This window comes from Colobus angolensis, unplaced genomic scaffold (assembly GCF_000951035.1).
Source record: "Colobus angolensis palliatus isolate OR3802 unplaced genomic scaffold, Cang.pa_1.0 Scaffold205, whole genome shotgun sequence".
Classification (NCBI taxonomy): domain Eukaryota; kingdom Metazoa; phylum Chordata; class Mammalia; order Primates; family Cercopithecidae; genus Colobus; species Colobus angolensis.
This window is the reverse complement of record NW_012115211.1, coordinates 653190-665361: the sequence shown is the minus strand read 5'-3', so window position 1 is coordinate 665361 and position 12172 is coordinate 653190. Positions and strand designations below refer to the sequence as shown.

The 12172-nt window shown below is 51.6% G+C and overlaps 1 protein-coding gene across 2 annotated transcripts in view; it reads left to right on the top strand.

Moving 5' to 3' along the window:
• The first annotated feature begins 6 nt into the window (after nt 1-6).
• The window catches only part of DGAT2 (diacylglycerol O-acyltransferase 2), a 32140-nt gene continuing 19974 nt past the window's right edge, over nt 7-12172 (top strand). For both annotated transcript variants that reach the window (XM_011942006.1, XM_011942005.1), the window contains exon 1: nt 7-183. In XM_011942006.1, coding sequence (XP_011797396.1) covers nt 63-183 — 121 coding nt within the window. In that variant the 5' untranslated portion in view covers nt 7-62. The remainder of the gene's footprint in view (nt 184-12172) is intronic.

Sequence of the window (12172 nt, the reverse complement as noted above, 5' to 3'; positions counted from 1 at the left end):
CAGGGGCTCGGGGTGAGGCGGCTTCCCGCGGGGCCGTGACTGGGCGGGCTTCATATTCAGCCATGAAGACCCTTATAGCCGCCTACTCCGGGGTCCTGCGCGGCGAGCGTCAGGCCGAGGCTGACCGGAGCCAGCGCTCTCACGGAGGACCTGCGCTGTCGCGCGAGGGGTCTGGGAGATGGGGTGAGTGCCACCGCGCAGGGGTTATGGACCTGCGAGAAGATTTTCTGGAAAGGGCCCTGTGGCAGGCTGGTGGGTGCTGATGAGTGCACGTTGATTCTCTACCCTGGCACTCATCAATTTTTGCGACCTGTTACGTCACTTTCCACCCCCCGGCTTGTTTCCCTCATCCGTGAGTTGGGAGTGGTACCACCCACCACTCTTAGTTATTAGGGATATTCAAGAACTCCTCCCCAGCCCCCACTGCGACTGGTGACCCCTTCACCAGTTAGAGCTGGCTTTGGCAGTGAGAGACTGGATGGGGCAGGATGGCATGGGTTTTGCAGTCTCCTGAGACAGCCACCAGACGGGGGACATGCCCGCCTGGAACAGGTGTGTCTGCCCTGTCCTCTGCCCCACGCCCATCCTCTCGCCCAGGCTCTGGAGCCCACACAGCAGCAACTGTGAGCCTGGCATGATTAGGAGGCAGCGGAGAGGACCCTGCACGTCCTCCAAGGTAGAACTGAGGTCCTCAGTGAATCGCGCAGAGTTGAAATCAAACCCCACCCCCTACCCGCTGCAGCTTTTCCCAAGCAAGGAAGAGCAGCTCTTCCAACCCCCACCTTCCTTGCCTAGAGTTGGAGAAACTGAAGTGGGAGGAAGCATGCCTAAGTTTTCCTTAGCTGATGCCTTGAGCCCTGGATTCAAGTACAAATACGGGAGACCCTGGGAAGTCATCACAGCTGTCCTGGTCTGCGTGTGTGTCTTGCATGAAGCCCCCCTCCCTCCTTCTAAGTCTGTATTCTGCTTGCTGAGCCTCTCTGACATGGATTTTTCTTTAGTAACTAACAGTCGCCTACTCCGCCCACCTTTGTTATAAAAATAAAGCATGCTAATTATGGAAATTTTGAAAAATATAGACAAATGAAACAAATTTCTGGTAAATCGACTATCCAAAGATAGCTTCCTATTAGCCTTTTAGTATATCTCTTGATCATATTCTTTATACACATTGCGTAGATATGGTTGAGGACATACTGTAGATATAGTTATGAATCTTGTTTTCTCCCCCTTAATGTAACATCGAGGTTTCCCTTCTGTTAATCAGAATCACTTATAATGTCCTAGTGGTTGCAATAACCCACCCTGCAGGTGTACCACACTTTAACTGTGACCTAGGCATTGGCATTGCTCCTTGTGTGATTATTGCTGTGGTTATCTGCCCCTCTTGGTGTGGGTCCTTGTGTGATTATTGCTGTGGTTATCTGCCCCTCTTGGTGTGGGTGCTGCTTGTAGCCCTCGAAGAGGTAGGTACCCAGGTGCTGCCCTGTCCCGGGGGCGAGCAGTCTGAGCTGCCCCATGCATCCAGCCAGTAGCCTCTGACAGCCCGCTCTCTCACTTGAGTCCTTTTCTGTTCCCTGTGTCCTTTGATGTCCTGAGGGAATGAAGGGACTTGCCCTTGTTCATGCTTTTAAAAATGTTTTGGCACTAGGCAGTGGAATAGGGATGTTCTCTGTGGTAGGCTTCCTGGAGACTCCTTTCCCTCGGCTCTGCCATCCACAGGCTGGGAGCTGTGTATTCCAGGAGTCAGTGACCCTGGCTGTCATGTTTTTGACTTAGAGTTTGTTCCTTAGGAGAACTTGTAGTCTAGCGAATGATTTTAACCAAGCCACTTAATATCATGTCAGGAACATTTCCCTATGTTGTTATCAGATCTTGAAAACTTTTTTTTTTTTTTTTTAACTCGGTGCAAGGATTTACATCATGGAATGTAGGAAGGGCTGGTATGAAATGCAAACCAGTCAGTTCAGCTTTCTGGGATCTACTTTGGTGAAAGATTGGGTGGAGTAGGGGAGGGCACTGAAACACATTTTGTTATCTGGGCATCTCCATTAGACCTGCCTTCTAGATCCTTGGTCCTTGAAGATACTCCCCAGTGGCCTAGTTTGCCTCTGCGGATAAGGTCCCACTGTTGTGAGCTGGTGAACAGCCTGTCAGTGACGGCATTCAAGTAGAGACCGTGGATTCTGTGAAGGGAAGTCCTGTAATGGGTGAGATTGAAATAGATACCCTGGCATCTGGTTTCTTGGCCAAAAAAACAGGCCAACTATGGGAGTATGGGCAGGTGGGTGCATGCTGGGGGAAGCGGGAGTCTGTATTGATATTTCCTAACCTTTGGAGGGCTGTGCTGTGCCAGGCATGGAGGTTGCAGAGTTCATCAGGACACAAGGGATATATATCTTGTTCTTCATCCTTGCGTTTGGACTGGGGGCTCTTCATTCAGAAGAGCCCTCTGACACCTGCCTGTATCCACAAGGTTCAGCACAGGACCTAGCATGAGATGGTGGTGGTCCTGGTAAAATTCTGAGCTGATTTGTTGTGTGTGGCTCCAAAGAGCGAGGCCAGGAACAGGAGTGGGATGATGGGTACAAGTTTTAATGTAGCAGAGGAGTCCTTTCTGACAGCTGTTGAGGACTGCAACAGGCTGGGGTGGGTGAGGATGGAGTTCTGCATCACTGTGGATCTGCTTGAAACTCAGTGGCTAGATTGTTGGGGGTAACTGGGAACTGAGAGTTGACAGTCACCTAACCTAGTCCTAAGAATGAGAAGATTACTCTCATGCTCCCCTCTCCAGTTCTGTGTGGCTTCCCCCCTCACCTACATCACTTTCCCAGCTGAATAGAGGCAACTTTGGGGCTGCGTTAAACCAAGGGCTCATCTAGGCTGAGAAAGGAGGGCCAAGAGTAATGTATTAACAGGCTCAGTGACTCAAAGGCCAGTGTTGAAATCCTGCACCAACTTCACCCTCACGCCCTCAAATTCAACAGCAAGTACTTAAGTTGTAAAAATTAGTGCTGGATTGGGCCCAACCCTCATGTTACAGATGGGATCACTGGGGTCCCCAGAAAGAAGAGACTTTCTCAGGGTTATCAAAGCCAGGCTAGAACCCAGATCCATCTCCCAGTCTGTGGCCTGACTCCTTAAGCCAAGAGAAGGGTTGCAAGGCCGTGAAGGGCTGAGTGCAGGGCTCTGTGTATTGTAGGTGCTCAATGGTTTACTGAATGAGGGAAGGTTGTCTTCATGATGCGGGTGGCAGCTCATTCCTACTCAAGCTTTTTAAGGAAGCTCCCCGAGCCTGCCCTAGTGGATTAGAGACACTAAGATCCCCCAGAGCTTTGGCTGCCAGGTGAACTGCCAGTTGCTCCCTCCCCATACCCACTCACACTTCAGACTTTCTAAACTCCTCCTCCTGGCCTATGAAGTAAGCCCCATGTGAACAGCCTCCACTGCCATCACAATTTCCTCTCCTAGCATGTCACCCACCATGCTGCAGACACACGATGGTGTTCCTGTTCCTGCAGCATTACTCCTAATTCTGTCTTATCTCTGGGCCTTTCAGCCCAGGTCTTTGCATGGCTGGCTTCAGAACAGTCAGTCTCCTCTCAGAGGTCGTCCCTGGCTACCCTATCTAGAGAGCCACCCTTAATCACCACATCTTCTTTTATTTTTATAGCCCTTATCAGTATCTAAATTTTCATTTGTGCTTACCTGTTGAAGCAATTGTCTCCCCCATAAGAATATCAGCCCCTTGGCTGGCCACGTGCCATGGCTTTCTCCCGTAATCCCAGCACTTTTGGGAGGCCGAGGCGGGAGGATAACTTGAGGTCAGGAGTTTGAGACCAGGCTGGCCAACATGGTAAAACCCTGTCTCTACTAAAAATACAAAAATTAGCCAGGTGTGGTGGTGCGTGCCTGTAATCCCAACTTTCCTGGGAGGCTGAGGCAGGAGACTTGCTTGAACCCAGGAGGAGGAGGTTACAGTGAGCCAAGATTGTGCCACTGCACTCCAGCCTGGGTAACAGAGTGAGACTCCATCTCAAAACAAAAAAAAAGAACAAACAGAAAAAAAGTATCAGTCCCTTGGAAACAGGAACCTTGTCTGTCTTTCTCAGTGCTGTGACCCCAGCATCTAGCACAGTGCCTGGCACTGGTAATAGGTACTTAGTATTTGTTGAATGAAATAATCATTAATTAGACTGCCCCATTCCTCTTGTAGGAAGCCCTGCTTTTAGCTTCAGTGTGATTCCTCGAGCCTTTCTCGGGCCTCCTCTGTACCTGTAACCACCTGTGCTAGGGGCTGGGTGCTGGGGTTGCAGCTGTTCCCTGCCCTGGAGGTACCCACAGTCTGGCAAGGAGCTGGCTCCAAGGCTGAGTGGCAAATGGGCAGAGCCGGGCTCAGTGGTCACCCTTACCGCTTCCCAGGGCTTATTAGAAGCCAGAGAGCCGGGGTTCCAGGCCTGACTTTTTTCTGGGATGTCACTAGGAGGGGTTCACTTCCTCTCTGGGGATCTCACTCCTTCTTTCTGGAAAATAGGGTCAGAATTCTCAGATTCTCAAGGATGGAGGGTTTGGGTTAACCTGAGTGTGAATGTTTGTGAACTTGTGACATTCATGTTAGTCCTTGTCATTTGTCCTGTGTTACACATTCAACAGGCCCCCAACACAGTAGAGAGTGGCAGACCCTGCTCTAGGGTATCCAGGAAGGCTTCACTGAGGAAGGGACTTGGGGTGTGAACCCTTCATTTTATTGATTGAGTACCTTCCGTGTGTCAGCTGAAGTCCCTGCCTTTGAGGAAGTGAGACCAGGGGATGTACACAAGATGACTGTGCAGAGTGATCTGAGCAATGACAGGAAAGACTGCAAAGAGGTGAGACTGGGGAGCTTGATCACCCTGAGGTCAGGGAAGTCTTCCTGGAAGAGGTGACATTCAGTCCGGATCTGGAAAGATGAATAGACATTAGTGAGACAGGTAAGAACATTCAGGTACAGGAAGTAGCATAAATGGAGGCATAAGATTTGGATGAGAGAGGCAGGCTGACTGCAGGGCCTCTGAGTGACCAACCGAGGCTGAGGTCCTAGTGTACTGAGAGCCAGAGACAAGAGATTCAGAGAGGATGCTGGATCCAGGCCTGTGGTGGCTCACCTTTGTCTGCAGCAGGAGGAAGACTTGACAGCTCATGGGAAAGGAGCCTGGTGCAGTTAGTTTATTGGCCTTCAGCACTTTGAAGACCTCCTGGTATGGAGCTGCTGGCTGATTTGAGGGCCTCATGGGCAGGGCCCAGGGCTAGGAGTCAAGCCTGTGCTCTGTCCAGCTCCTTCTTGGTCACTGAACTGCTCTGCAGCCTCAGCAAGCCACTACCCTGCCTTACCCTCAGTCTCCTCATCTATGAAATGAGCAAAAGTGTCTTAAGAACCTGTGCAGATTATGGTGCAGATGCAGAGAGGCTAAGCCTGTGAACCTTTTGGGTAAATCAATGGAAATGGGAAACACAAACTCCTATTCTTATTAGAGCAGAATTAGCCATTCTAAGCCCTGCCTCTGCTTCCCATGTGACCTTGGGCATGACGCTACCTCTTGGGGCCCCAGCTCTCTCATCTGCACAGTGAGGAGGACTGGTTGAGATGACCCCCTTGGCTTCCTTCCATCCCTGCTGGAGAAATGTGATTCCATTCTTGTCCCTAACTGCTGTGGGACTTTTGAGGTCAGCCACCTCCTTATTCTTGTCTTCAGCTTCTCCTTGTGAAAATGGTGCACTCATCTACTTGGGGCCAAGGTAAGTGCCCCAGAAGAACCTGGCTCCCCACGCTTGCCCATATATTGTGATGGGGACATATTTTGGAGATTCCTTGGTGACCTACTCACAAGCTAGTAGTGTTGCCATGGCAGCCCCTTCCACTGCAGTAGCTACGTTTTGAATGTGCTCGGTCACAGTGGGTGGGGTGGGGAAAGCGGGCCCCTGGGGTCCTCAGCAATCATGTCCAGGGTCCTGGATATAGCTCCATGTTCGGTATGAGGAACACGGCATTCTAAGAGCCTCACTTCCTTGGCCTTACTTCTTGCAACTCTGTCCTACTTGATGAAAACGGAATATGCAAAAACCCAGGTGTATGGATAGCCTGAGGACAGGCTTATATTCCCTTTAGGGAGATCTTCTGTGGATAAAAAATCATTGGTGGATTTTAGCAGAGCACTGGTGACCCAAGTTAGCAGCACTCAGATTTCAACTGATCTACCCCAGCTTCCTAATTTAGTGCTCATGGGGAAACCTAGAGAGGGGAGGAAGAGGCTTAGGGCCCCAGCAAGTCTACAGATCTTCAGGATGCCTGGCTCCCTGCAGCAGGCCCTGAGGACTGACAGCCCCTGCAGGGTCCTGATGGCCCACTTCCCACCTGGCACACCTAGCATAGCTGTGTGCTGGCTCTTCAGTAGTTTGGCTGCCCCTTTGGGCCAGATGTCCCAGTGGGCCGTGCTTTAAGGATACCTCATTTGCAAAATAGAACCCTTAAAGGGAATTGTTAATCTTTTCAGAAAAGAACTCACTGGCATTTTGGGACCAGATAGATGGCTAATGAGCTGCCTTAGGGCTCTTAGGCACCAGTGGAGGGAGTGGGCTCTGACTGTCTGTCTTCTCTGCCTTCAGGGTAGAGGCCAGGACTCCTCTACCTAGCATCCCAGTCCTTCATGCCTCCCTGTTTCTCTACTTTTCCAACTAGACTCACAGTCTCTGTGCTGCAGTCTGACTAAACTACTTGCAGTTAATTCCTCAAACTTGTCTTCTTTCTCAGTTTCGGGCCTTTGCAATGCCTTTTGCAGGACTCTACTTCCTGGGGTCCTGTCTCTGTGCCTTCCTCCTGGAAGGCATCCCTAAGAACACCCTCGTGTAGGGGTTGGGGGCTTCCCCTGGATTCCCAGTCCTGACTGATCCTTTGTGTATAAATGTTCGCAGCCTTGTCTCCCAGCTATATCTGGGATGGGCAGCCCAGGAGCAGAACTCAGCCTCTAGCAGATGCCCAAGAAGCAGAGGCGAGGCAGGATCTAGAAGCTCCCCTCCTGGTGTGGAGCCTGGTGTGTAAAGGGTACTTAGAAAGCACTGATATGGATGTTAGTGTTTAGGTTCCCCCTTTGTCTCTCCCTTCCTCTGAGGCCTTCTATCATTGCCCCAACATTAACCAGCCTCCAGCTGGAGAAGACCTTTCCCTCCTGATTCCTCAGAAAGCTCTGCTTGACCCTCCATCATGGCACAGGTCAGTCAGCGGTGGGTGGACTTTTTTCTGTCTTTATCTAGGCCCTGTTTGTTCATCACAGTCCCCTCAAGCATTCAGTCATTCAGCAAACATTGATCGAGCACCTTCTCTGCGCCTGACCCTGTGCGGAGCATCAGGGCCCAGATGAATGAGATGTCATTCACACACATACCTTTTCCCAGAATGAAAAAGGGATGAGTACAGGGGTGAGATGGGACAGGCAGGGATGTGGTCAGTCCAACCTGGGTGGAGGAGAAGGAAGACTTTCCAGAGAAAGGGTCAACAGGTTGGTCTCAGTGCTCAGTGTCTGGTGGATGCCTGGTAAGTGTGTGCTAAAAGACTGACCAAACTAGACTTGGAAGCAATAGAACTCTACCTGGGAGCACTGCAGTGAGGTCAGGGAGTGTGGGGAGACTTCCTAGAGGGAAGGAGTCTCTGGCTGAGCACATGGTGAGGCACCAAGTGGAGACAGCTTCCTGTGTGAGGCTTGCGGGAGCCCAGCCCTAGCCTGGGATTCTAATAGCAGCGGGCATGACCCTCCAGAGATGGCAGCTTTGCCATGACTGGCCTCTCATCATCGTGTATGTGGACTCCCGCTGAAAGGTACCTGCCTGGAGGAGCCTGGAAGAGAGCTCACCTCCAGCCTTGATGAAGTGGCATCTCTTTGGCACTTGGCCTGACTTCCTAGACCTCCCTGGGGCTGGAAGAGCCTGCCAGGAGTCAATATGTACTGACCCTCACTCTGCTACCTCTTCTCATAATATACAGTCTGTTACCATGCACCTCTTTAAAAACTGTTTGTGCTCTCTGTCTCTGTGCAACTTGTCCTCAGCCCTTTGGGGGTAACTTGGGAGTGACTTTCTTACTCACCTAGACCCAGGGCAGACATTAGGTCCAGATGGGCCCAGGTGTGGCATCCTTGGGGTTGGGGATGTGGGCAGGGTGACCCCCCCTGCCTGAGGGAGCCCAAGAGGCTGTTCACACCTCTTTTGGCTGGCATCTTTCTGGCTCTCTTACATTCATGCCAGACATTCTGGCCCTTTTCCATAAGTTATTTAGATTCCTTATGACAATCCTGGATTAAAGCTAAGGAGGACACTGAGTCCCAGGGAGGGGGAGTGACTTGCAAGATCTCATTGCAGGTAAGAATCAGAGCCAGGGTTTGAATCCTAAGTCAGCCTGTTGCCTACGCCTCTATTCCTAGGCAGGGCAGGCATTATTTTACCCATCAAACAGGAGAGGACACCAAGGCGTACTTGGTAATTAACCAGCATTCATACAGATCTTTACTTTTTATGAAGCTCTTGGCTATACATTATCTCATTTAGTTCCCACAACAATCTGGTGAGGTAGGTATTAGCCCCACTGTATAGATGAGGAAGCTGAAGCTTGTATAGGAAGTGACTCATTCAGTCCACTTCCTACGAGTTAGAGGCCAGGTTCTCCTGACTCTCAGCCCTGTTCTCTGCACCATCTCCAGGCTGGCATGTCCCCTGCCAGATGCCAGTATGGAGGTGAGGTGGGTGGAGGACACAATGTGGACTGTCCAGAGGCGTGAGCTGCCCATATTTTCTGTCTACTACTGCTTCCCCATGTGCGCTCAGGTCCTGCTCTCCATAGGCCAGGGATCCTCCTGCCCCTCTATCTCATTGCCCCAAATTATTTTTCTTCATAGCGCTCATCGCTGCCTGATGTTACATCATACATTAATACGTAAGTGTTTTATCTCTCCCTCAGCAGAAGTTAAGCATCCTAACTTAACTTGAGCCAGTCTAACTTGGATATCAGGCCTATAGCTGCCTCTGAGGCAGGACATCATCTGCTGTGCTCACTGCTGTTTCCCCAGGGCCAGTATTAGCGCTTAGTACCTTGTATGTGCTCTATGCTTTGGGTCTTAGCTCTGTCCCCACCCACCTCCCCCAGGAAGCCACCTTTGACTACTCATTCCAACTTCTTTATTCTCAGCTTCTATTTCAGACAGTCACGCACCCCCCTTTCTGGGCTCTTGAGTATTTGAGTCTGCCTCATTAGAATTCCCTGCAAGGCCTTGTTCCAACAATTTCCCCCATCCACAGTGTCCACTTCCCTCCTGTTTGCCCCCTAGATCTTCAGGGCCCTGGTGAAGCCTCATGGGCTTCTTGGAGCCTCCTCTATGCTACCGTCACTCTGCGACCTCTTCCTATAACACACACCTATGGCCATGCGCCTCTGGAAGAATGCTGCTTGCTCATTATGTATACCCCTTCCCACTCTGGAGACAGGAGGAGCAATGGCAGTAGCCACCGCTTAATTATCTCACAAATGTCACATGTGCCCTACATGTTTTAAAATTTAATGTTCCCAACAATCCTGTGAGGTGGGGATTATCACCCTCATCCTACAGATAAGAAAACCAAAGCTAGAGTTAGGTGACTTGCCTGAGGTCACAGAGCCAGGCAGGGGCAGACCTGGCCCAGGGCCCTCTTTCTCAGATTTAGGGAGTTGGGGCTCAGACACTGCTGCCCTCAGGCATGTGAGAAGAAGCCCAGAAAACTTGGGTTTCATCAGCCCGGAGGTGTGGCCTTCCTGGTCACTTTGATATCACATATTGGGCAAGGAGGTGCTCATAGACACCCTTCAACACCCCAGCCCTGGGCTGGGCCCTGGGTCTGAGACCTGCTTGAAAGCACGTAGGTTGGTGGGGGCAGGGGGTGGAATCCAGTCTCACCAGAACGTCTACACGAGACTCTGGGCATGATATGGATGGAGGAGGCAGCTCTTCTTTGCCAGGATATGTTCCTGAAGTCTGGGTGTGGGCTGGCTTGTTTAGTGGGGCCAGCCCTCACCAGCGTAGCATTGTAGACATGATGAGAGGACTGGGAGCCTGAATACCCTCCTTAAGTCCTGGCTGCCACACCCTGACCTCAAGCAAGTGATTTTGCCTCTTTGGGCTTCACCTCACCTCAGTTTCCTTCTCTGTGAAACGGGATTGCCAGTTCAACCCTTGCCTACCTTCCCAGAGAGTGCTGTGGGACGGTGAAGCCCCACTTAGGCGTGGGAGAAGAGGATTGCTTTCCGGGTGGTAAAAGAGCTGCTCCAGGCCTCTCTGGCAGCTCTACTTCCTGTGCCTTCCCCAAAGATAGGAGCAAGTGTTTGCCTGGGAGCAGCTATTTGAGTCGTCTATTGGGAATCTTCCCCCACAGCCTGTCTCATGTCCCCCCATGAAACAGACATCTGTAGGTAGCAGGGTTGTGTTCCCTTCATAGATGGAGAAACTTGTACCTAGGAAGGGCAAAAGATGCTTATCCCCCATCTCTGGGGTCAGTCCTCAGTGATGGGGCTGGCTTGGCCTCCTGCCAGACAGTCCAGTCTAACTTGGGCATCCAGGCCTATAGCTGCCTCTGAGGCTGCTCTGGATTTGCTTATGGATTTGCTCAGCTATGCAGTAAACCCCTATGGCTCCTCTTACCACAGATGAATCAAGTACCAAGTCCTGGCACCCATGAGTCACTGGCAGTGGGATGGCCAAGTAAAGTGACATTGGTGCTGTGCTGTGGGAGTGTGCAGAGAGAGTGCAGGTGTGGTAAGGGGGCAGATTGGAGCAGGGACTTGGCTGGATGCTGAGGCTCCCTGGCGGCCCCACCCAGGAGTCAGGAACAGTCAGACTGGGTGTGAAGATGGTGGCATGCGGTGGCATCTGATTGCAGCATCGGCATCCGCACCAGCTTCTGATGGACTCCTCCCAGCCACAGCTGGGGCAGAGGAAGTACTGACAGCCAGGTGGCAAGGACTGGCAGTGTTGTGGGGGTGCCCAACTGAACCCTCACTTCCCATCTGCGTGAGCAATGGTACCAGAACTATGGCAAGCAGGTAAGCTCCAGGTCCCAAATACCCTGCTAGGTCCTCAGGAGGGTGGATGCCAGAGATCACAAACTTCACCCTCCTTACCCCCATTTCACAGATGAGGAAACTGAAGCCCAGAGAGGTGAGGAGACTTAGCATGGTAGTTGGTGACAGAGCTGGGACTAGAACCCCAAGTGCTGCTGCCACTTTACCTGCTGTAGAAGATGCCTGCTCCTGACCCACCCCTCTGAAGGAAAACAGATCATCCATTTCTCCCCTTCCCCTCCCAGCTCCCCACCACTGCCCCCTGCTTTGTTGTGGGGAGCAGAGAGAAGGAGCTTGGGGACACATAGCATCGGAGCAGACGCAGGCCTGGAGGTTGGGCCTGAATTGAGTTCAGCTCTGCCAGCCTCTGGCTGAGTGACCTTGACCCAGTATCACCATCGAAATAGGGTATTGATGCCAAACTCACAGGAGTCCAAGTGCCTGTGCAAGGGCATGGAGGGTCCCAAAGCTTTATGGGCCTCTTGTGCATCATACCTGACACTCAGCCCTGCATGGAGGGAACCCCAGGGGTCTGAAGAGAGGCCAGAGCACCCCCTTGGGGCGGGCCCTGACAGGGCACTGGGGATCCAGATATGGATCAGACCCAGACCTGGCCCTCAGGCAGTTTCCAGTGTGATGCAGAATCAGCTTGTAATCAGCAGTTACTACAAGGCCAGGGACTGTAGGAGCCCTGAGGGGGACTCTCTTTTGTTTCTCCATTGTGCGGGTCTGACTTTATCTTCAAATAGGTTATCTCCTTGGCCATCAAGATGGCCCCTGGTAATTCCAGGCCTGCATAGACCTTAGTGTTTATCATCCCAGAGAAGGAAAGTCCTTCTCTTTCCAAAGGCTTCCTGGAAGACTGCTGCCTTATCACCATCTCTGGGTTTTGAAGGATGTGTTGCTTTATCTCATTATCAGAGAATCATCAAGTGAGTAAAGTAGGGAAGGGCCTCTGCCTAGAATATTTCTTGGGTGGACTGGGGGCTCCCACTGGCCCAGGGTTCAGCATCCATGGCCAGGCCAGTTCCCAGGCCACGGCTCCATGGTCAGCTAGGT